The following is a 21,351-nucleotide window of genomic DNA, read 5'->3' as shown; positions in this document are numbered from 1 at the left end:
TACGTTGAATAGTAAAGGTGACAGAGGACAACCTTGTCTGGTTCCAGTTCTAAGAGGAAAAGCTTTGAGTTTTACTCCATTCAGTAAAATATTGGCTGTGGGTTTGTCATAGATAGCTTCAATCACTTTTAGAAATGTGCCACCTATGCCTATACTCTTCAGTGTTCTAATTAGAAAAGGATGCTGGATTTTATCAAATGCTTTTTCTGCATCTATTGACAGATCATGTGATCTTTATTTTTGCCTCTGTTAATATGGTGGATAACGTTTATAGACTTGCGTATGTTAAACCAGCCTTGCATCCCTGGGACGAAGCCTACTTGATCATGTTGAATGACTTTTTTGATGATAAGCTGTAATGTATTGGCTAGGATTTTGTTGAGAATTTTTGCATCTATATTCATGAGTGAGATTGGTCTGAAATTCTCCTTTTTGTTTGGGTCTTTTCCTGGTTTTGGTATCAGGGTGATGTTTGCTTCATAGAATGTGTTGGGGGAAGATTCCTTCTTCCTCAATTTTTTGGAATAATTTCTGCAGTACAGGAATAACCTCTTCCTTGAAGGTTTGATAGAATTCTGGAGTGAAGCCATCTGGACCAGGGCTTTTTTTGGTTGGAAGATTTTTTATTGTTTCTTTGATCTCAGTGCTTGAAATTGGTCTGTTCAGGAGCTCTATTTCTTCCTGGCTGAGTCCAGGGAGAGGGTGTGATTCCAAATATTGATCCATTTCTTTCACATTGTCAAATTTCTGGGCATAGAGTTTCTGGTAGTATTCAGAGATGATCTCTTGTATCTCTGTGGGATCAGTTGTTATTTCCCCTTTATCATTTCTGATTGAGGTTACTAGAGATTTTACTTTTCTATTCCTTGTTAGTCTGGCCAATGGCATACCTATTTTATTTATTTTTTCAAAAAATGAACTCCTTGTTTCATTAATTTTCTGAATGATTCTTCTGTTTTCAATTTCATTGATCTCTGATTTGATTTTGAATATTTCTTTTCTTCTACTGAGTTTAGGCTTAGATTGTTCTTCTTTTTCCAATTCCATAAGATCTCTTGTGAGATTGTTGATGTGCTCTCTTTCTGCTTTTCGAATGTAGGCATCTAAAGCGATGAATTTTCCTCTCAAAACTGCTTTTGTAGTGTCCCACAGGTTTTTCGTAGCTTGTGTCTTCATTGTTGTTATGCTCAAGGAAGTTAATGATTTCCTGTTTTATTTCTTCCTTCACCCATCTGTTATTCAACAGAAGATTGTTTAGTTTCCGTGTCTTTGGTTGGAGTCGAGCATTTTTGTTAGAGTTGAGTTCCACCTTTAGTGCCTTATGGTCTGAGAAGATACAAGGTAAAATTTCAATTCTTTTGATTCTGTTGATAATTGTTTTGTGTCCCAGGATATGATCAATTTTGGAGAATGTTCCATGGGGTGATAAGAAGAATGTATATTCTTTATCTTTGGGATGGAGTGTTCTATATGCGTCTATCAAGCACAGTTGTTCTAGGGTCTCATTTAAGTCTCTTATATTCTTGTTTAATTTCTGTTTAGAGGATCTGTCCAGCTCTGTAAGAGGAGTGTTAAGGTCCCCTGTTATTATGGTATTATCAGATATCATATTGCTCAGACTGAGTAGGGTCTGTTTCAAGAATCTGGGAGCATTTAAATTGGGTTCATAGATATTCAGAATTGAAATGTCTTCTTGTTGTATTTTTCCCTTAACCAATATAAAGTGACCATCTTTGTCTTTTTTGACTTTAGTTGCTTTAAATCCAAATGTATCTGAAAATAAGATTGCAACTCATCTTTTCTTCTGAATTCCATTTGCCTGAAAAATTGTCTTCCAACCCTTGACACGGAGCTTTAATTTGTCTTTTGAAGCCAGATGTGTTTCTTGCAGACAGCAAATGGATGGCTTGTGTTTTTTAATCCAGTCAACCAATCTATGTCTTTTCAGTGGGGAATTCAAGCCATTAACATTTATTGAGATAATTGATAAGTGTGGTAGTATTCTATTCGTCTTATTTGGTGAGAGTCCATTGCTTAGTTTTATCTTTTGCATCAGTGTGGAGGTTTGATTTTGTCCTTTGATTTCTGAGTTCTTACTTTGCTGCTGATCCGTTGTGGTTGTCAGTTTGCAGAACAGGTTGAAGTATTTCCTGTAGAGCTGGTCTTGTTGTGGCGAATTTCCTCAATGTTTGTATATCCGTAAATGATTTGATTTCTTTGTCAATTTTGAAGCTTAGCTTAGCAGGGTACAGAATTCTGGGCTGGCAATTGTTCTGTTTAAGTAGATTAAAGGTAGATGACCATTGTCTTCTTGCTTGGAAAGTTTCATTAGAGAAGTCTGCGGTCACTCTGATGGATTTGCCCCTGTAGGTCAACTGGCGCTTACTCTTGGCAGCTTGCAGAATCTTTTCTTTTGTCTTGACTTTGGACAGGTTCATCACAATGTGTCTTGGAGAAGCTCGGTTAGAGTTGAGGCGACCTGGGGTCCGATAGCCCTCTGAAAGCAGTGTGTCAGAATTTTTGGTGATATTTGTGAAATTTTCTTTTATAATATTTTCTAGTATGGCTTCCATTCCTCTGGGGCATTCTTCTTCCCCTTCTGGAATTCCTATAACTCGTATGTTGGAACGCTTCATAAAGTCCCATATATCTGACAGTGAATGTTCTGCTTTCTCTCTCTTCTTTTCTAACTCTTTTACTATCTGAGTTTTCTCAAAAACTTTGTCTTCTACCTCTGAAATTCTTTCTTCTGCATGGTCTAACCTGTTGCTGATACTCTCCATTGCATCTTTAAGTTCCCTGATTGACTGTTTCATTTCCTTCAGCTCTGCTATATCCTTTTTATATTCTTCATATTGTTCATCTCTTATTTGATTCTGTTTTTGAATTTCCTTTTGGTTATTTTCCACTTTATTAGCAGTTTCGTTCATTGTTTCCATCATTTCTTTCATTGTTTTCAACATGTGTATTCTAAATTCGCTTTCTGTCCCTAACATTTCTGTATAGGTGGAATCCTCTGCAGTAGCTACCTCATGGTCCCTTGGTGGGGTTGTTCTGGACTGTTTCTTCATGTTGCCTGGAATTTTTCTGCTGATTCTTCCTCATGGGTGATTTCTTTTATCTGTTTCCTTGCCCTAATTTTCCTTTCACTTCCTCTTGCTCTTTAAGTTCTCGTGCCTGTGGACTAAGGGTTACAGGACCAGAAGGGTGAGAAGGTTGAAGAGCAAAAAGGGGATGAAAGAAAGGAGGGCCGAGTGATAAGAAGAAAAAAAAGAAAAATAGAGAAAGGAGAGGGGGTGGGTAAATGGAATATTGACAAAAAGAAGAGAGGCACAGAAAGAGGGAGACAGAGCAATATAGGTGTACAGTAGGGTACTTTGATACAACCTTAAAAAATAAAAAACCACCTTCTGGGGGTGCCCAGTGGGGTGGTTCCCTTGAGGTCAGCAGCTCTTTGCTAACCTGATCAAACACAGTACCCCACCTCCACCAAGTAGAGAGGAAAGACGAAAATGCTATAAATCAAACCAAAACAAGGAAACAGAAAACTTTACAGGATAAAATTGGCTGGAAAAAACAAATAATAGCGGTAGAAACACTAACAAAAATGAAGTTCTAATTATTGAAATAGGCAGCAATGGGAAATTATAATTAAACTAGAAAATTGAGATAGAAAAAGGATCTGTATGGAAAAGGTTGTACTTAAAAAACAAAACAACCATCCACAACATCAAAATAAAGAAAAAAAACAACCAAACCAAAAAAAAAAAAAAAAAAACACAACCAAAAACAAAGCAGTATGTATATGTTACTAAATATTGTCTGGGCAACACGTGGTCTTCTGGGGTATGAGATGTTAATCACAGTTCTGATACGACTGGAGGCTGCTAGTTTCTCAAATCCCAGCAGGTAGACACCCTAAATCTCTCTTCAGCCCACTTAAAAGGCACTTTGAACTTGTTCACTCACTGAGCAGAAGCTTTCTCAGGGAAGTGCTTGTCGCTGGAATCACTGCTAAAGTGGCTATCCACTTACCCTGTGTGTCCAAACTGGTCTCCCTCTGCCCCTGAGGGTTAGGGCTGCAAGGTGGCTCAGACCCCGCCTTTAGGCTACTTGGTCGCTGGGTTACCAGCTCCCACCCAATTCCAGCTCTGTGACCCTGAGGGTGGAGCTTGCTGGGGCAGATCGCTCACAATGTCTGCCTGTGACCCAGAGCCAAACACTATTAGCTCCGTCTGGCTCAGAGGCTCAGACTGGGGCCCTAGAGAAAGGCCAAAGTTCTCCGCACTCCCGCTCAGGCTCTCCCCAAGGCAGTTCAGCTGAGTGCCAAGTCCAAAGACACCAAAACAGTTCACAGGTAAGGCCTTTCTGGTTTGCAGTCTTGCTGCTACTGAACTTACAGTTGTGGGCGGGTTTAGATGGATTGAACACACGCGACCACTTGCCAGTTTTCCACTGTTTTAGTCCTCCTCTTGGGGTCCAGAAGTCTCTCGCTGACTCCCTGTATCCTCTCAGGGGTGATGATAGGCAGATCCCACCAGCCAGAGATGCCTGGAGTCCTATATCCCCAGACTCACGGTGCCCAGATGCAAGGAAGCTGTTACTCGGCTGCCATCTTGCTCCGCCTCCTGTTTTTAGTTGTTCTTGATTGATTATGATGTTAGCTGTGGGTTTTTCAGAAATGGCTTTTATTATTTTGAGGAGCTTTTCTTCTATAGCTAACTGGTAAGAGTGTTTGTCAAGAACGCATGCTGCACTTTGTCAAATGCTTTTTCTATATCAATTGAGATGATCACATGGTTTTTCTCTTTCATTCTGTTAAAGCGTTAAAGTGATAATGTTGGTTGATTTTTATGTGTTAAATTAGGTCTGCATGACAAAGATTAATTCTATTTGTTCATACATATAATCTTTTTGATGTGTTGTTGACTTTAGTTTGCTACTATTTTGTTGAGGATTTTTGCGTCATTGTTCATTAGTTCATTAGAGATATTGCTCTATGGTTTTCTTTTCTTATGGTGTCCTTATCTAACTTAGGTTTCAAGGTGGTTTTGGCCTCATATAATGTGTTTACTAGTATTTCCTATAGCTCTATTTTTTGGAAGAGTTTCAAAAGTATTGGCAATAATTCTTCTTTGATTTTGGTAGAGTTCAGTTATGAAGCCCTCTGGTATTGGCCTTTTTTTTTGGAAAGTTTCAATCTCTTTGTGATTTGTCTGTTCAAGTCTTCTATTTCTTCCTGATTAAATCTTAATAGATTATATATTTCTAGGGATTTTTCCATTTCCTCAAGGTTATTCCATTTGTTCACATATAGTTGCTCATTGGAGTCCTTGTTATCCTTTTTATTTCTGAGGCATCTGTCACAGTGTCCTCTACTTTCATTTTCAATTTTACTTATTTAAGTCTCTCTTTTTTTCTTAGTCTAGCTACGGGTTTGCCAATCTTATTTATTTATCTTTTAAGAACTAACTCTTGGTTTTATTGATTTTTAAAATGTTTTTCTATTCTCTATCTGATTTACTTCTAATCTTACCTTTATTATTTATTTCCTTCTGCTAACTTGGAGTTTAGTTTGTTTTTATTTTTCTAGCTCCTTGATGTAGAATGCTTGGTTATTTATTTGGAATCTTTCTTCTTCTTTAATGTAGGCATGTACTGCTAAACTTCTCTCTTAGAACTTCTTTTATTGCATCCCATAGGCTTTGATTGGTTGTGTTTCCATTGTTATTTTTCTCAGAATATTTTTTTAATTTCTCTTTTGATTTCTTCTTTGACCCTTGGTTGTCTAGGAGCATGTTATTTTATTTCCATGATGCTGCCTATTATTGATTTCTAGTTTCTTGCCCTTATTGTCAGAAACAGTACTAGATATGAGTTCAGTCTTCTTGAATTTATTTTATTTTGTTATTATTATTATTATTATTATTTTTGCAGTTTTTGGCTGGGGCCAGGTTTGAACCCACCACCTCTGGTATATGGGCCCAGAGTCCTACTCCTTGAGCCACAGGCACCACCCATTGAATTTATTAAGACTTGTTTCATGGCTAAGCATATGGTCTATCTGGAGGATGTTCCACGTATGTTAGAAAAGAACATATATTCTGCTGCTGTTTGGATAGAAAGTTTGATATCTGTCTGTTAGGTTCGTTTCATCTAAGTTGCAGTTCAAATCCAGTATTTTCTAGTTATTGTATGTCTAGTTGACTTATCCATTGTTGAAAGTTGAATACTGGAGTCCCCTGTAATTATTGTATTGTTATCTACTTATTCCTTAATGTTCGTTAATATTTGCTTTATGTGTTTAGGTGCTCCAATATTAGGTGAATTTATATTTATAATTGTGTCCTCTTGGTGAATTGACCCCGTTCTCACTAGGATCTTTGTTTCTTGTAACAGTTTTTGACTTGAAGTCCATTTTATCTCACATAAGTATAGCCAAGGCTGCTTTCTTTGGGTTACTATTTGCATGGAGTATCTTCTTCTAATTCCTTCACTTTCTACCTGTGTGTCTCCCTAAAGCTAAAATGTGTCTCTTGTAAGCATCATATAGATGGACCTTAGTTGGGTCTTGTGTGTGTGTGTGTGTGTGTGTGTGTGTGTGTGTGTGTGTGTGTTTGTTTTTTCATTCAGCCATTCTATGTCTTTTGATTACTGAATTGAATCTATTTATTTTCAAGGTTATTAAACACGTAGATAGGTAAGGACTTACTACTGTCATTTTGTTATTATTTTCTGGATTTTTTTTTCTTTTGAAGATTCTTTGTTCATTTCTTCCTCTCTTGTTGTCTGCCTTTGTGATTTGATGATTTGTTGTGGTGTTATACTTTGATTTCTTTCTTTTTCTCGATTGTGTACCTACTGTAACTTTTTACTTTGTGGTTATGGTGGAGCTCACATAAAACATCTTGTAGTCATAACAGACTATTTTAAGCTGATAACAACTTAACTTCAGTTGCTCAGAAATACCCTTGACATTTATACTCACCCCAATTTATATTTTTGTTTTGACATTTATACTTTTTTCTTGTGTATTCTTTAACAGCTTATATTGTCTTTCAACCTTTATAATAAAAGGTTCGAAGGTTTATTTAATTTTTTTAAATAGCTCCAAAATTTCTATTTGGTTCTTTTAAAATAATATTTATCTCTTTGTTGAATTTCTTATTCAGGTCATGAATTTTTCTCTGAATTCCATTTAATTGCCTGTCTGTATTGTCTTGTATCTTGCTGAATTTCCTTTAAAAATATTATTAATTTGAGATTTGCTTCACTGGTTGTGGTGTAGTCATATATTTTTGTATTCATAATGACACTATCAGGAAACATTTGAGTTGAAAAACTTCTAATAATACAAAAGTTCATAAAATTAAAAGACCGGGATGGGTGGAGGGAGGGTAATTGGTGGGACCACACATTGGTGCCTCTTACAAGGGTACATGTGAAATTTACTAGATGTAGAATATAAATGTCTTAACACAGTAACTAAGAAAATGCTGTGAAGGCTATGTTAACCAGTTTGATGAAAATATTTTAAATTGTATGTAAAACCAGCACATTGTATTCCATGATTGCATTAAGGTACACAGCTATGATTTAATAAAAAAAAAAGAAAAATTACGAGACCGTCCCTTTCCCTGGACACCCTCTACCACCTCTGCTTCCTTACCCAACCAGGAGAGGGCAGGGATGCTGCTGCTCTGCTCACTGCTGGATTTCTCCTTGCAACGCAGTGCAGGCATGGAGAGGGTACTCAGCTCACATTCATGGAAGGAATCAATGCATTGAAATTGTTGGGCTGAGGTGATGTTTTTCTATATAGACAGTGCACAGACACACAAGTACCTTTTTTTACACAAATATATATTGTACTGCCACTTTCTCTCTTCTCCTCCTCCTCCTTCTTTGTGTAATAACATCATTGGCATTTTTTCTTGACTCTATGGAGTCCTACTTTATTCTTTTTAACTGCTGAATCATCACTCCAGTATTGATGGGTGTTTAAGTTCCTTCCATTTCTCATTATGTCTAGTGCTGTGGCTGTGGCCTCCTTGCACAGGCCTCTTGGTGCCCAGGTGCAAGCATTTTTCCAGGAAGACACCTGAGCTGGACCCACTGGATGGAAGGACTCCTCCTACCTCTCACATTCACTGGGTCAGATGCCTAAAATCTAAATTTCCCTGAACTGAGGAGAAATTCCTTTCCCTGGAAATAGTAGGAAGTGTTAATTCTGGTCTTATATCATGAACTTGGCAAACACATACATGATCCTATTCCAGCCTGCTGACTAGAGGATTAAATCTTTTAGGTATGTATGTATGTACGTAGAGATGGGTCTTGCTATGTTGCCCAGGCTGGTCTTATACTCCCGGCTCAAGCTATCCTCCTGCCTCCTCTTCCCAAAGTGCTGGAATTATAGGCATGAACCATCACACCTGGCCAGGAGCCAAATTTTAAACATGAACTCATGGGCAATGGCTTGTTTGATGGGAGCACGCTCAACTGAGAACCATGAGATTTGAGTTCTGGTTCAAGATTTCTCACAAACATTCCAAGAAAACATAACACAGCCTCCATGGTCCTCAGTTTGCTCGTCTTTCAAATGGGTTTGGAGGAGACCAGGGGAGAGGAGTAGATACACTACTGTTCAAGGTCAACTTCTGTGCTTTCAGGGCAAGGCTATGGTTGCCTGCTCTTGACCCCAAGTTTGCTGTAGAAATGGGGAGCTGGTGCTTTGGAAGGAGCAGTCAGCTTTCCTAGGTGAATCAGAGCAAGTAGCTTGGTGAACTTTGCCCTGGTCAGCAGCCACACCCTCTCTCCCAGAACTGCTGCTGCCTATTCCTCAGCTGACCCTTGGAGAGGCCATATTTCGTGTCCCCTGCAGAACAAAGTCTCACCCATGACTCAGTGATCTGTATTTTTGATAGCTGCTGGGCTGCACACCCACAGATGCCTGACGTGGTCTTTCTGACAAAGCAATGAAGCCTAACAGTAAGGACAAAGGTGGTTGGGTCACACTGCTAGGTTCCAATCCTGTTGGTTGAGGGAGGGGAAGCAAATCACTCAGCCTCTTAGCTTCCTTATCTTTAAGTAGGTGGGATGGAGATTAAATGCGGATTTTTCACATGAGTACATAAGAGCTCGATAAGCATTTATTATTATTTTTATTAACATCTACAATAAGTACAGCCTTTAAGGTAACTGGTGATGTTTGATGAATAAATTGAATGCATGGATGAACTGGAAGTTAAAAGGCTGACATTCTGATCATCTATCTGCTGCTGGCTCCCTTCCAAAATCAGTTCTATAGCTCATTCAAACCAAAAGATTGCTCACTAAACTAGCCCTATTGCCAATCCTAGCGCTTTTGCTAATGGCTTTCCTCATTCTGAGATTGACTTCCCATCTATTTCTACCCGTCAAAATTGTCTCCTTTAAGGACCCCAGTCACACACCACTTCCTGCATGAAGCTTGCTTTGTTTTTGCCATTGAGAAGTGCTAACTTCCTTCTCATATCTCCAATGTATCTTTACAAACTGGTGATTCCCAGGTTTATATTTCCAGTAGAAATCTTTCCTCTAAATGCCAGACTTGTGTATTCTCCTTACCTAACTCAACATCTTCAGGTGGGTCTTGACACACTTCCACACTCAAAATGTCCACCCACCTCCCACTCAGCCAAGCCTTTTCCCTCAGCAGGCCTCCTCCCACACCCTTCTCCCCTCAACCATGAGATAGATAAAATGCCAATTGTGACAGGAAAAACCAAACTTCCTACTCTCACACACAGTACAACACTCAACACAGCACAGAACATCATACTTCTGGTGGTGAAAATGTATGTGGGTTTTTCTCACACACCAAGCAGTTCTGCAGCATATACCAGCTGGTTGTCCTATAATTCAGTTCCATTCTGATACTATCTCTCTGAAGGTAGTGTCACAGCCCACAGTTTAAGGGTTCAGTCCCACAAAATCGCCCTCCATTTCAGATGTCAGTCACAAATCCCAGGTTGTGACATGTACTTCTGACCAGCTGGCTATAAATCAGGGGCTTCCACAATCCCCTCTTCAAGTTAATTTGCTACAGCAGCTCCCAGAACTCAGAGAAGCACTGACTTGTGGGTAACCACTTATTATCATGATATTACAGAGGATACAGACGAACAGGCAGGTGGAAGAGAGGTACAGGGCGTGGGGAGGGACATGGAACATTCCTGCCTTCTGTAGGCACCTCCGTGTATTCAGCAATACACCTTCAGGGTATTCAGACACTCTTTGAACCCTGTCTTTTCAGGATTTTGTGGAGGTTTTATTATGCAAGGATGATTGATTAAGTCATTGGCCATTGATGATCAACTTCCCAAAGATCAGAGGTGGGGCTGAACATTCCAGCTCTCTAATCAGGTGGTCCCCCTGGTAATCAGTCTCCCTCCTGAGGCTACCCAGGAGCCCACCAAGAGTGGCTTCTAGAACAAAAGATATTCCTATCACCTAAGAAATTCCAAGGGATTTAGGAGCTCCGTATCAGATGATCCCTTCACTCAGAAAATCACAAAGATTTTAGGAGCCCTGACTCTGGAACCAGGAATAGAGACCAGATATATGTTTCTTATATATTACAACATCACAGCCCCCGCCAGTTCGTGGCAACTCCATTCTTTCAAGTTTGAGCCTTTTCTCATACCCTACATTTTAAGCACAAGCTATCTGCCTCTATCTATAAAATAAACTGGAATCTCATCACTTCTCACCTCCACTGCTATTACTGTTAAAAGAAAATCTTTAGACAAATTAAACTTCATAGCATTTAATTGAGCAAGGAATTATTCACACGGTTAGGCAGGCCCTAAGATTCGGAACAGGTTCAGAGATCTCTGGGCTACAATGTGGTTAGGCAGCATTTATGGACAGAAAACAAGAGTGAGTTATGGAGACAACTGGATTAGTAACAGCTTGGTATTTGCCTTATTTGAACCTTGGTCTGATCAGCTGGCCACCTGAGATTGCCTGAAGTTTGGCTGCTGGGATTGGCTGAGACTCAGCTACTTATTACAAAACTATACTCCTAAATTAGGCTTTTAGTTAGTTTAGGCACTACGTTGGGTTACAGTTTGTTACATAAAGAACTCAAGTTCTTTGGCATCCTGAAGCTAAATTTCATTTAATGTAACACTACCCTGAGAAAAGAAAAGTAACTCAGAGCAGTCAGGCTCAGAGAGACATGGATATGGGACTTCAGTCACGACCACTGGCACCCAAACTGCAGGAACGCCACTGTTGAAAGGCATTTTGCCAGTGGCCAGCTAGCTGTCTCATGCATTAACTTCATGTTCCTGAAATTTGTGATGCAAAGAGCAATGTACAGCCAATCAACAGCTTATATTATTTTAATGTAAATTCTTGGTAAACAACTTACAAACTGCCTTTTTTCCTTTTAACAACTCATTTGTAAGTGCTGTTAATTGGAGCTTATTTTCTGGGCAATTTGAATCTATACTCATGGATTTCAGTCCTCAAATATGGCCCAAATAAAGTGTTTACTTATATGAAGTGTGCCTCAGTTTTGTTTTCCTGCAGCTCGACACCCACCTAGTCCAGCCAAATTCTTGCTTGTGTGGGCCTGGATGCCCTAACCTGGGAAAATCACTAACAAGGGGCGGATTGATTAACAGGAGAAAAGATGTACAAATTTCTTTAACACATATACACGGAAGTCTTCAGAATGAAGTCCTAAAGACATAGGGGATTTTTTAATTTTTATCTTTACGTTCAACAAATTATAAACAGCCATGTAGAAGTATGACTGGACAAAAAGGGTGTGATCTAATTTTAATAGACTGAGTGAAGAACCCAGCAAGGCCTGTCTGTCTGGATTCTTCCTGGCCTCTCCGAGCATGCATTCCCTCCTCCTGGGCATGGGGCAGGACGCTCACTGGAATGGGGGTCTTGTGACCCACAGCAACCAAGGTAGGTCAGATAATTTCTCTATGAGCAGTTGTTTTTATCGAGAATAATTCTAGCTTTTATGGCTTACTTTGGGAAAAGAGGTCTGGCTTTTATGACCCACCTTGGGAAAGAGGGATTGTGGTTTTCCCAGCTAGCTCCAGGGAAGAATGAGACTGAAAGGCAGGGAACAGAGAGTCGGAGAAAAACTTTTGCTTCTGACAGAGAAGTGTCCTTTTGAAACAGAAAACTGTTTTCTGAGCCCCAACACCTGCATTACTGCAACAGTCTTTTACTGGTCACCTTGCTATGCTCCTGTCCCCCCAGTCTGTTTTCAACACCACAACTGGAATATTTTAGATTATAATTCATATCACTCTTCTGCTCAAAACTTTCCACCATCCTTAAAATGGTCTTATAAGTGCGACATGCCCCTGTTACCTCTCTGACTTCAACTCCTCTCTCTGGGCAGGATAATCTCGGGTTGGCCTTTGAAATCCACTGTCCACTCTACCCTGCCCTGCTCTGTGACCGGATGCTGGCCTCTACAGGCTTCCCCAGCAAAGCTCCCTTCCTCTTTGGCTTCCAGTTATGTACAATTGATAAGAAGATGGGCAGTGAGAGGATGGAGTATTTATTCCTCTGGTCCCTTTCCATTCCTGGCCTTGGCTAGGCCATGGCTATGTCCTTCTATCAAAGATGCAGCTCCTGCCCCTCAGTGCTTGGCTGCAGCCAGCTTTTGCTAGGTTCGCCTTGTCCCTTCCTCCTCTTGTGCCTTCAGTCCCAGAGATGTTCCTGCTTCTTATTATTCCTAGCCTGGGGCTGCCCGATGGTGCTCACTGGTTTACTTTAACCCCGCCTACACTTCTGTGAATAGCTTCTGCTTTATTCTCTCTTCAATTACTCTTGCGAGGGCGTCCTCTTCTCCCTGCCCTTTTCTCACTCTGTCCAGTTACGCTCTCTGCCCTTCCTCTAGCAGGCAGGGCCCACTCCTGCCCCAGGGCTTTGCACTGGCTCTTTCCTTTTCTTGGCATGCTCTTCTGGTTGCCCCTGGCTCCCTCCTTCACATCCTTCCAGTCTTTGCTCAGTTGTCACTTTTCCAGCGACAACTTCTCTCTCTGCACTTTTGAAAACTGCAGACCCTCTACTCTGGTAGGTTATTCCCCCCCCCCCCCACTCCCATAACACTTTCCACCGTCTAACACACTAAACAATTTCCAGATTTATTATGTTCCCCCCCTCACTAGAATGTAAGCTATGTGAGGGAGAGAATTTTGTCTTTTTTTTTTTTTTAACCACTGTGTCCTCACAACTTAGATCAATATCTAATATAGCAGGTGCTCAATAAATACTTGTTCACTGAACGATGTGTTGAGTTCATGATGTGCTCTCATCGCTCATGGCATTCGAATCAGTTGGGTTGCCCTCACATAGCACCATGAACTGGGTGGCTTGAAGCAACAGAAACTTATTGTCTTATAGTGCTAGAGGCTAGAAGTCCCCAAACAAGGTGTCAGCAGGGCCATGCTCCCTCTAAAACCTGTAGGAAGAACCACCCTTGTCTCTTGCTGGCTTCTGATGGTTTGTGGCCATGTGTTGTGGCCACAAACACATCTGGTGTTCTTCGGCTTGTAGCTGCATGTCTCCAATCTCTACCTTCACTGTCGCATGGAGTGCTTCTGTGTGCCTGTCTCTGCACACGGGGGACGTGTATGTGTATGTGCGTGTTTATGTGTCTGTATAAAGACAACAGTCATAGTGGGTTAGGGGCCTATCCTACCCTAGTGTGATCTCAACTTAAATAATATATCCACAACAACTCTATTTCTGAGTAAAGCCATGTTCGTATGTACTCAAGATTAGAACTTCAATATATCCATTTTGGGGCAGGACACAATTCACCCTATAACAGGATATTTTCACTTTTTCCCTAGAATTATTGTGCCCAAGTTATTATTATTCTTGTACATTTTTCAGGGGAAAAAAATTCAGCTTTACATCTGAACTGGCAAACCAGTGGCTCTTGGGCTAGACTTGGTGCACATGTTCATCTCCCCTGAAGTACTGGCCCACACAGTGCTTTGAAAGAGTTTTTGAATTAGTCTGTAAACATTTAAAAGTTAGGAAACTTTGCTTACAAATTTGGATTTCGGGCTTCCATGACAAATTAGAACGTCTGGTCACACCGGCCTGTCTTGCACACGTTTCTCATTGTTCAAGGACTAGCATGGGCTTCTTAGATGGGGCAGTGCCCTGTGGGCCCCACGTGTAGACCTCTCCCTGCTGTTGCCCCAACCCTGATGCTGAGGCCAACTGCCACTCGTCACCTCCATCAGCTGCCTGGCTCTTGTAGACCTGTGAGTTTGCAATTCCTGAGCCCCAAGCACTTATGAAGGGAACAACAGTTATTTGGTGATGATAATGATGATGGTGATGGCTGTGAATTGATATATAGGTTGGATCTCCACTTTTTCTTTTATCATATGCTCTTGAGTGTTCCCCAATCAAGCTTTTATCCCCACTGCTCCACCAAGATGTTCAATGGTAAGTTCTCTGTCCAATCACACTTTTTAGCAGCATTCGACTTTGTCCATCCCCTCCTGCCCCTAAAACTCTTTTTCACTTGCATTCTGTACCACTACACTCTCTTGATGTATGCCCTCCCACTGTCTCTCATTTTCAGGCTCTTTTGCTGGGTTTCTCTCCGTTTTTATTCCTCTAAAAATTGCTATAGCCTGGCAGTGGCTTGAGCCTATGATTTTAACTATTCAGGAGGCTGAGGCAGGAGGATCACTTGAGCCCAGAAATTTGAGGCTGTAGTGAGCTATGATTGTGCCTCTGCATTCCAGCCTGGATGACAGAGCAAGACCCCATCTGTGAGAAGTAAAATCAAATAAAAAAATACCTACATAAATAAATTTGCTGCGCTTACTGGGCTCATTTCTATATACTCTGTAGTCTATCCTTCATTCCTCCCTTAGGATATCTCATCTAATCTTATGACTTCAGGTAGCCTAATGTTTACCTTCAGCTTGTAAGATCCCCTTGAACTCCAGATCCTTCATCCACTTCTGCTCAGATGGTTAAAGGACTCTTGAACTTCGCATGTACAGAACCAAACTCTTAGTTTCAATCCATGAAGCTTCACCTCTCCCATTATTCACCATTTCACTATATATCCAATTTATTGTTCCAGTTGTTCAACTCAAAAAACTTAATGGGAACTTTTTCCCCTCATACATTCAAAACATCAATATATCCTCATGGCTTTTCGTGGTGGTTAATTTTATGAATCAGTGTGGCTAGGCCATGGTGTCCAGCTGTTTGGTAAAACACCAGCATAGATGTTACCATGAAGGTATTTTTTAGATGTAATTAAGATTTGAATTCATAGACTTCAAATAAAGCAGATTACTGTCCGTGATGTGTGTAGATATCATCCAGTCAGTTGAAGGCTGTCAGACCAAAGACAAAAGTCCCCTGAACAAGAAGAAATTCTCCTTTAGACTGGAACATGGGAACACTGCCTGAGTTTCTAGCCAGCTGCTGTGAGGAATTCAGATGTCAGACTGCAATGTCAGCTCTGATCCGCGTCTCCAGACTTCTGGCCTACCCTGCGGATTTCAAATATGCCAACCCTTACAGTTGCGTCAGCCCCATTCCTTTATAATCTCTCTGTCTTTCTTTCTGTCTCTCTCTCTCTCATCCGTTGGTTCTGCTTCTCTGAAGAATGTTGACTAACATACTCTTTTTTAAAAGGAATATGTCTAATACCTATGCCCTTTTCTTCACCCCCACCAATATCACTCTGGTCCAAGACATCACCATCTCTCTGCTGAAGGTTACAATCGCTGCACGTCTGGAGTTTCATCTACAGCCTATTTTCCATGGGCAGCCAGGGCGACCCTTTACAACCATAAATCAAGCATGCAGCTCCTCTATTTAGTGTCCTCTGTTGGCTCCCACCACATTCTAAGTAAAAGCTGAAGCGTTTGAATAACCTGCAAGGTCTTACACAGTTTGGCATCCAGCTGCTCCCTCTGACCTTGTCTCTATGCCCTTCCCTAACATACTATGTCCAGCTGTTTGGAGAAATATCAGCATAGATGTTACTGAGAAGGTAACATACTGAACTAGTATGATAGTCAAAGTCCTCCAGCGAAACAGAACCAACCTCACTGGCCTGCAGTCACACACACTCTCCCTTCCACATGCTAAGCAACTCCTGCCTCTGGTCTTTTGCCCCTGCTGCTCTCTCTGCCTAGAAATCTCTTTGTTCTGATAAATTCCTCTGAGCTACCCAGTATGAGAACACTGGTTTCTTACATCTCAAGGGTGGCAGTGACTTCGCCCTAAACAAACTATTTCAGACTTGCCAAAATGTTCATCTCAGCCCGCTCCCTCAGGATATCATCTGTGACAGAGAGCCTGGGGTCCTTCTGATGGCTGGTCTTAATCATTTACAGTTTCTGATTGTTGCTGTAGCTGTGTCAGAGTGGTGCACAGACAGGCCAAGGGAAAATGATAAATCCAAGCATCTGTGGGTGTGTGCAAGTTAGAGCACGGCTTCTTTTCATTGTCTGATCCTCCCCATCCTCCTGGTTTGGAGGGGCTGTGCTGAAAGGAACCCTTGTTCTTTCATCTTGGGCCCAAGAAAACATTGTGCTTTGATGAGGAATGGCATGGGACACTGCAGGGGAAGTGGATACTTTAAATAGATATGCACAGAGGGAACACCCTCCATGATGCAGTGTGGTCAGAGAGCCCTGTCCCCCAGCACTTTGTGCCCTCCCCTCCTCAACGTTCCTTAAATGGGGCACCGGCTCCAGAGGTGCCAGTGTCAGATCACCCGTTCACCCTTCCTCATCATGTGTTCTCATAGTCATGGAAGGAGCCCACGCATCAGAAAGGTGATGCTTCTGGACTGTGGAATCAATTAGACCTGGCTCAAGTACTAAATCTAATGTTCATAAACAGGGGTGTGGGCTTTGGGTAACTTATACATCATCTTTGTTTATAAAATAGAAATGGTAAGGCCTACATTATGGGGCCATTACGGGATTTAAGTAAAGTAACATAGGCAATCCCGGCCTGCAGTAAACATTCAGTGGCTGCAGCTCACGATGAGCTGGTGTGGAAACTGAAGCCACACTTGAGAGACAGGCCCAACACCCTGTCACCTGAAGTGGGCAGCAGACACTCCTGACCTCTCCAGGGAGACTGAGTCCTACATCATTTCTCACATGGTTATCCCAATTCTCCTCCCAGAATATGAGCATGATCAGTCCACTGCCCTCCTTAGCATGTGAATGAGATTGACCTCGAGTTCAGCCTACAAGGAATGTGTAACATAGGCTTGTCAGGGCCCAGTCCCCTTCTGGCCCCCTCCTGGCTCATGCCTCCTCATCTTTGGACCCCTCACCATGGACCTTTGCTCTAGGCATGAAGGAAACGTTGAGCTTGTTCTAGCAGCCATGCCTCTGTCCAGCTAGAGGCATGGCCGTCAGCCATATTTTCTCCATCTCCTTTTCAAGATCTCTGGAGGTTTTCTGAAATTTAGCCACACTGTGTGAACTGCATTCCCCTGTTTCCCTTCCTGTCTGAAACAGGAGAGTGCTAAGTCTGGTGGGACCAGTTTTTCATGCACATCTGTAGTCTTAATGTATTTTTTTTAGTTTTATTTTATTTTTGACTGACACATAATGATTGTACATATTTATGGAGGACAGTGTGATGTTCAATACATTTATACATCGTATAATGATTAAATCAGGATGATCAGAATACCTGTCACCTCAGGCAGTGACTATGGCTCCGTAGGGCTCTGGCCCCATACACCGAGGGTGGTGGGTTCAAACCCGGCCCCAGCCAAACTGCAACAAAACAATAGCCGGGCGTTGTGGCAGATGCCTATAGTCCCAGCTACTCAGGAGGCTGAGGCAAAAGAATCACCTAAGCCCAAGAGCTGGAGGTTCTGTGAGCTGTGATGCCACAGCACTCTACTGAGGGTGACAAAGTGAGACCTCTGTCTCTCTTAAAAAAAAAAATAAAAAAGCTGGGCGTTGTGGCGGGCGCCTGTAGTCCCAGCTGCTCGGGAAGCTGAGGCAAGAGAATCGCATAAGCCCAAGACTTAGAGGTTGCTGTGAGCCGTGTGACGCCATGGCACTCTACCAAGGGCGGTACAGTGAGACTCTGTCTCTACAAAAAAAAAAAAAAAAAGAATACCTGTCACCTCAAATGCTTATTATATTTTGGTGATGAGAACATTCAGAATGCTCTCTTCTAACCACTTTGAAATATGCCATAAATTACTGTTAACTACAGTCACCCTACTGTGTAATAAAAGGACAGTAGAACTCATTCCTGTCCAAGGGTAGCTTCGTGCCTATTGACCAGCCTTTCCCCATTCCCTAAACCCTACATGCTCACCTGTAATATGCTGGGCTACATCAGATGATTTCCTGGATTCCTTCCCATCAGCAGCTGAGGTTTGCATGTTGACAAATAGTGAGCAGCTGTCTCATTGATGCTCTGAGGTTGAGGGGTTGAAGGGCTGAGGTGAGATGCTGTGCCCACACCTCCAGCTTTTTCAGATAGCCAAGGAGGCTTTGGCAGAGAGAGTCTGGGTGGGGATCACTTTCCAAGGCATGGCAGGCCAGCCAGTGTGGGTCAAGTCTGGCAGGGAGGGAACAGGCCTAACAGCTTGATTCCCAGGTGCTCTCTGCCCTCCTCCCCTGCCCTGGCCACCCCCACAAGAACCAAACTGTGTATCTCAGTCTAGAATGCATGGAATGTGCTGCAGCCTGATAGGCATGAAGTGATCTGCAGAGAGGCAAGGGAGGAGCCCTGCTTCCTGGGCAGAGGCTGACGGTGCAGAGCTCTGGGGCTGAGGGCTGGGGCGCCCCTCCCACCCTCCCTGGGCCTCCTGCTGCAGCCAGGATATCAAGGGCTGCATTGTGTACTGAGCAGGCCTTGGTCCCTCGTGTGCCAGGGAGGAGGTGGGAGGAGGGACACCAGTGGGAGGCTGTCCTCTCCCAGCAGTCTCTGGCTGGTGTTCCCAGGGGCCTCGCCCAGGGTAGGATGGTGCACACATGGGTGGCTGCTTCTGCATTCCCAGGGAGCGGAGTCTGAGCTGGGACCCAGGTGAGTTTCCTTGGGGGCCCTGGCCTATGGCTTGGCAGAGGCAGTTGGTTCAGTGGAGGCTCAGGGACCTGCTGGGCTGGGGAAGCTTCTCTTCCAAAGGCGGGGAGATGGTTGTGCCTTTTTCTCCCCTTCCCCCACCCGGTCAGTGTTTGTCTTCTTGGCTTTGTAATACAAGAAAACATCTATTTCTCCTAAAGAAAGAAGCTTTGAGCTCTCTCCCTGCAGAGAAGCTGAGTGCTGCTCTTGGCTGCCACTCTTGGGTGTGACTAAGCCCTTCCTTCCTTTCCTCCCAAGATTCCCTAGGACAGGAAGATGGTTCAGGCAAGTGAGTTCCGTTGGGTGGTCACAAATTTGGCCTCCATCTGTCAAGCCTATTTTTGTCAGGGTTGCTTCTATGGGAGAAAAACAGGCAGTTTCCTGCCTGTACTTACTGCAGTGTGATTTTGTGGGGGGAGGTGTGTCAGTTTGAGGCCACAGAGAGTTGTTGCTCTATGAAGTTGTCAAGTTATCTGAGATTGACTTGGAGTGACCAGGCACTGAGGACTTGCTTGGGATGCAGTCAGTGCTAAAACCTGGGTAGTCAGGCCCAGGCAAGCCTGGATAGCTGATCACCTAATGCAAGCTCCTGGCTTATTTTCAGAGCAGAACCAAGGCGGGGCCCTGTGCTCTCCTGTATGATAGTGATCAGCTGTGAGTGGTGGCTTTAGGGGAATGTGGGGGTGAAGTGGGGGAGGGAGGACTCATTTGGGAGATAGAGGAACATTACTGCAAGGAGTCATTCCTAGCCTTGTTAGGATCACCTGTCTTTCTGGAGCACTACCATGATTCCTGAGATGGGGCGATATGGAGCACCCCCCCACTGAGACAGATGACCTCCCTCTGGAGCCTTGTGAGCTGGTCTTGTAGGAGGCACTCAGGTCCTTAAAGAGGACCTCAACCAGCTAGGTTCTGCCTCCTGTGCTTGAAGTCCTGGCCTGGGCACTTGATACCTGTAGCAGGGAGTGCCTCCCAGACAAAGGCCATTCTGGATCTAAAACTATAAACAAACCCCAAACAATGCCCTTGACACAGAAGGTATACTGTTTCCTATGAAATATTTTGTTTCTCCAGATTTCTTAGATTTATAAACTTTTCTGTCCTTTTCTCTAAATCCTGTCGTCATTGGCCCCCATAGGAGCAGACATAGCATAGAGGGGAGACATGAGAACCCCTGGGCTGGAAGTCAGAGCCTGGGCTCTGGATCTGACTCAGACTAGCTCCAGGTGGGCAGGTGTCATCGTGGCTAATCACCTGATCTTTGAGGTCAAAGTGTCTGGGTTTGATCTCGGTTCTTTTCCTTGCCTGGAGCAATGTATTTAACTTTATGTGCTTTAGTTTCTTCATCTGTAGCTTTTGTGAAGTGATTATGCCTTCCTCATAAGGTTGTGGTGGGGATTCAGTCTACGTGTGGACACTCACAGCAGCCTGGCATGCAGTTGGTCAAGCTCCATGACCCTCACATCCCTCATTCTCTCTCTGCACCTCCATTTGTTCATCTATACAATCTGGATGTTGTAAACTGCTGTGTGAATGTGTTTGGGGAGCACTTCTCTTGCTCCCTGAGCCTCATCTGGAGCAGCTCTGCTTCTATTTGACATTTGTCCTTTTGCCAAAGATGTGCTGTAGAACAGGGTTATGCAGCTCAAAACAAAGAAACCAATATTGAAGAAGGCAAACTTGATTTTTTTCTGATACTATCATTCAATTATTTTATCCTTTCATCTACTTTTTTACTATTGACAACTGCTTGGTACCCCAGATTCACCTTTTTACCAGGAGTCAGCCTGACATGTTTTTCTATTGCAATGACTTTTCATGCTCCCCCACCCCCACCCCATGTCAGGGCCTTTTCTTAAGGAGGTTGATGTGGGTGTTGTAGGTCTGGGGCCACCTGATAAAACATCCCCTCTCTAGATGTCCCTATTTGACTTAGGGAACAAAATATGAGACCCATTCAGGAGAGACTTACCAGTTGTGTGACTTTGAACAAGTCTCATATGTTTTTTGAAGGTCAGTTTTCCTGGGTGTCAATTGGATCTAATGACATTATTTATCACATGGGAACTTTTGTGAGGATTAAATCAGATAATTCATCTTACAGACTTAGGTCTTGTTCCTGATGACCCGTCAGAAACGCTGGGATGCAGCGTTGTTGGCTAATAAGGACACCTCCCACTTCCCTTCTTCCTAATTCCTCACTTTAACAGAGAAGTCTGTGCTCAC

General features: G+C 42.7%; 1 protein-coding gene across 6 annotated transcripts in view; it reads left to right on the top strand.

Annotated features, from left to right (window-relative positions):
- The first annotated feature begins 18,902 nt into the window (after window positions 1-18,902).
- SH3TC2 (SH3 domain and tetratricopeptide repeats 2) overlaps window positions 18,903-21,351 on the top strand; it is a 151,179-nt gene continuing 148,730 nt past the window's right edge. For 4 of the 6 annotated variants that reach the window (XR_008375261.1, XM_053567041.1, XM_053567040.1 and 1 more), the window contains exon 1: window positions 18,966-19,089. Coding sequence is in view for 5 of the 6 variants with exons in the window: in XM_053567041.1 (XP_053423016.1) it covers window positions 19,038-19,089 (52 nt within the window). In the remaining variant the exon portion in view is untranslated. Of the gene's footprint in view, window positions 19,090-21,351 lie in introns of all 6 variants that reach the window. The other 2 variants (XM_053567039.1, XM_053567042.1) reach the window with 1 other exon arrangement.

Source organism: Nycticebus coucang, chromosome 17 (assembly GCF_027406575.1).
Source record: "Nycticebus coucang isolate mNycCou1 chromosome 17, mNycCou1.pri, whole genome shotgun sequence".
In the NCBI taxonomy this organism is placed as follows: domain Eukaryota; kingdom Metazoa; phylum Chordata; class Mammalia; order Primates; family Lorisidae; genus Nycticebus; species Nycticebus coucang.
Note: the sequence above shows the minus strand (reverse complement) of the source record. Positions and strands in the feature narration are given on the sequence as shown.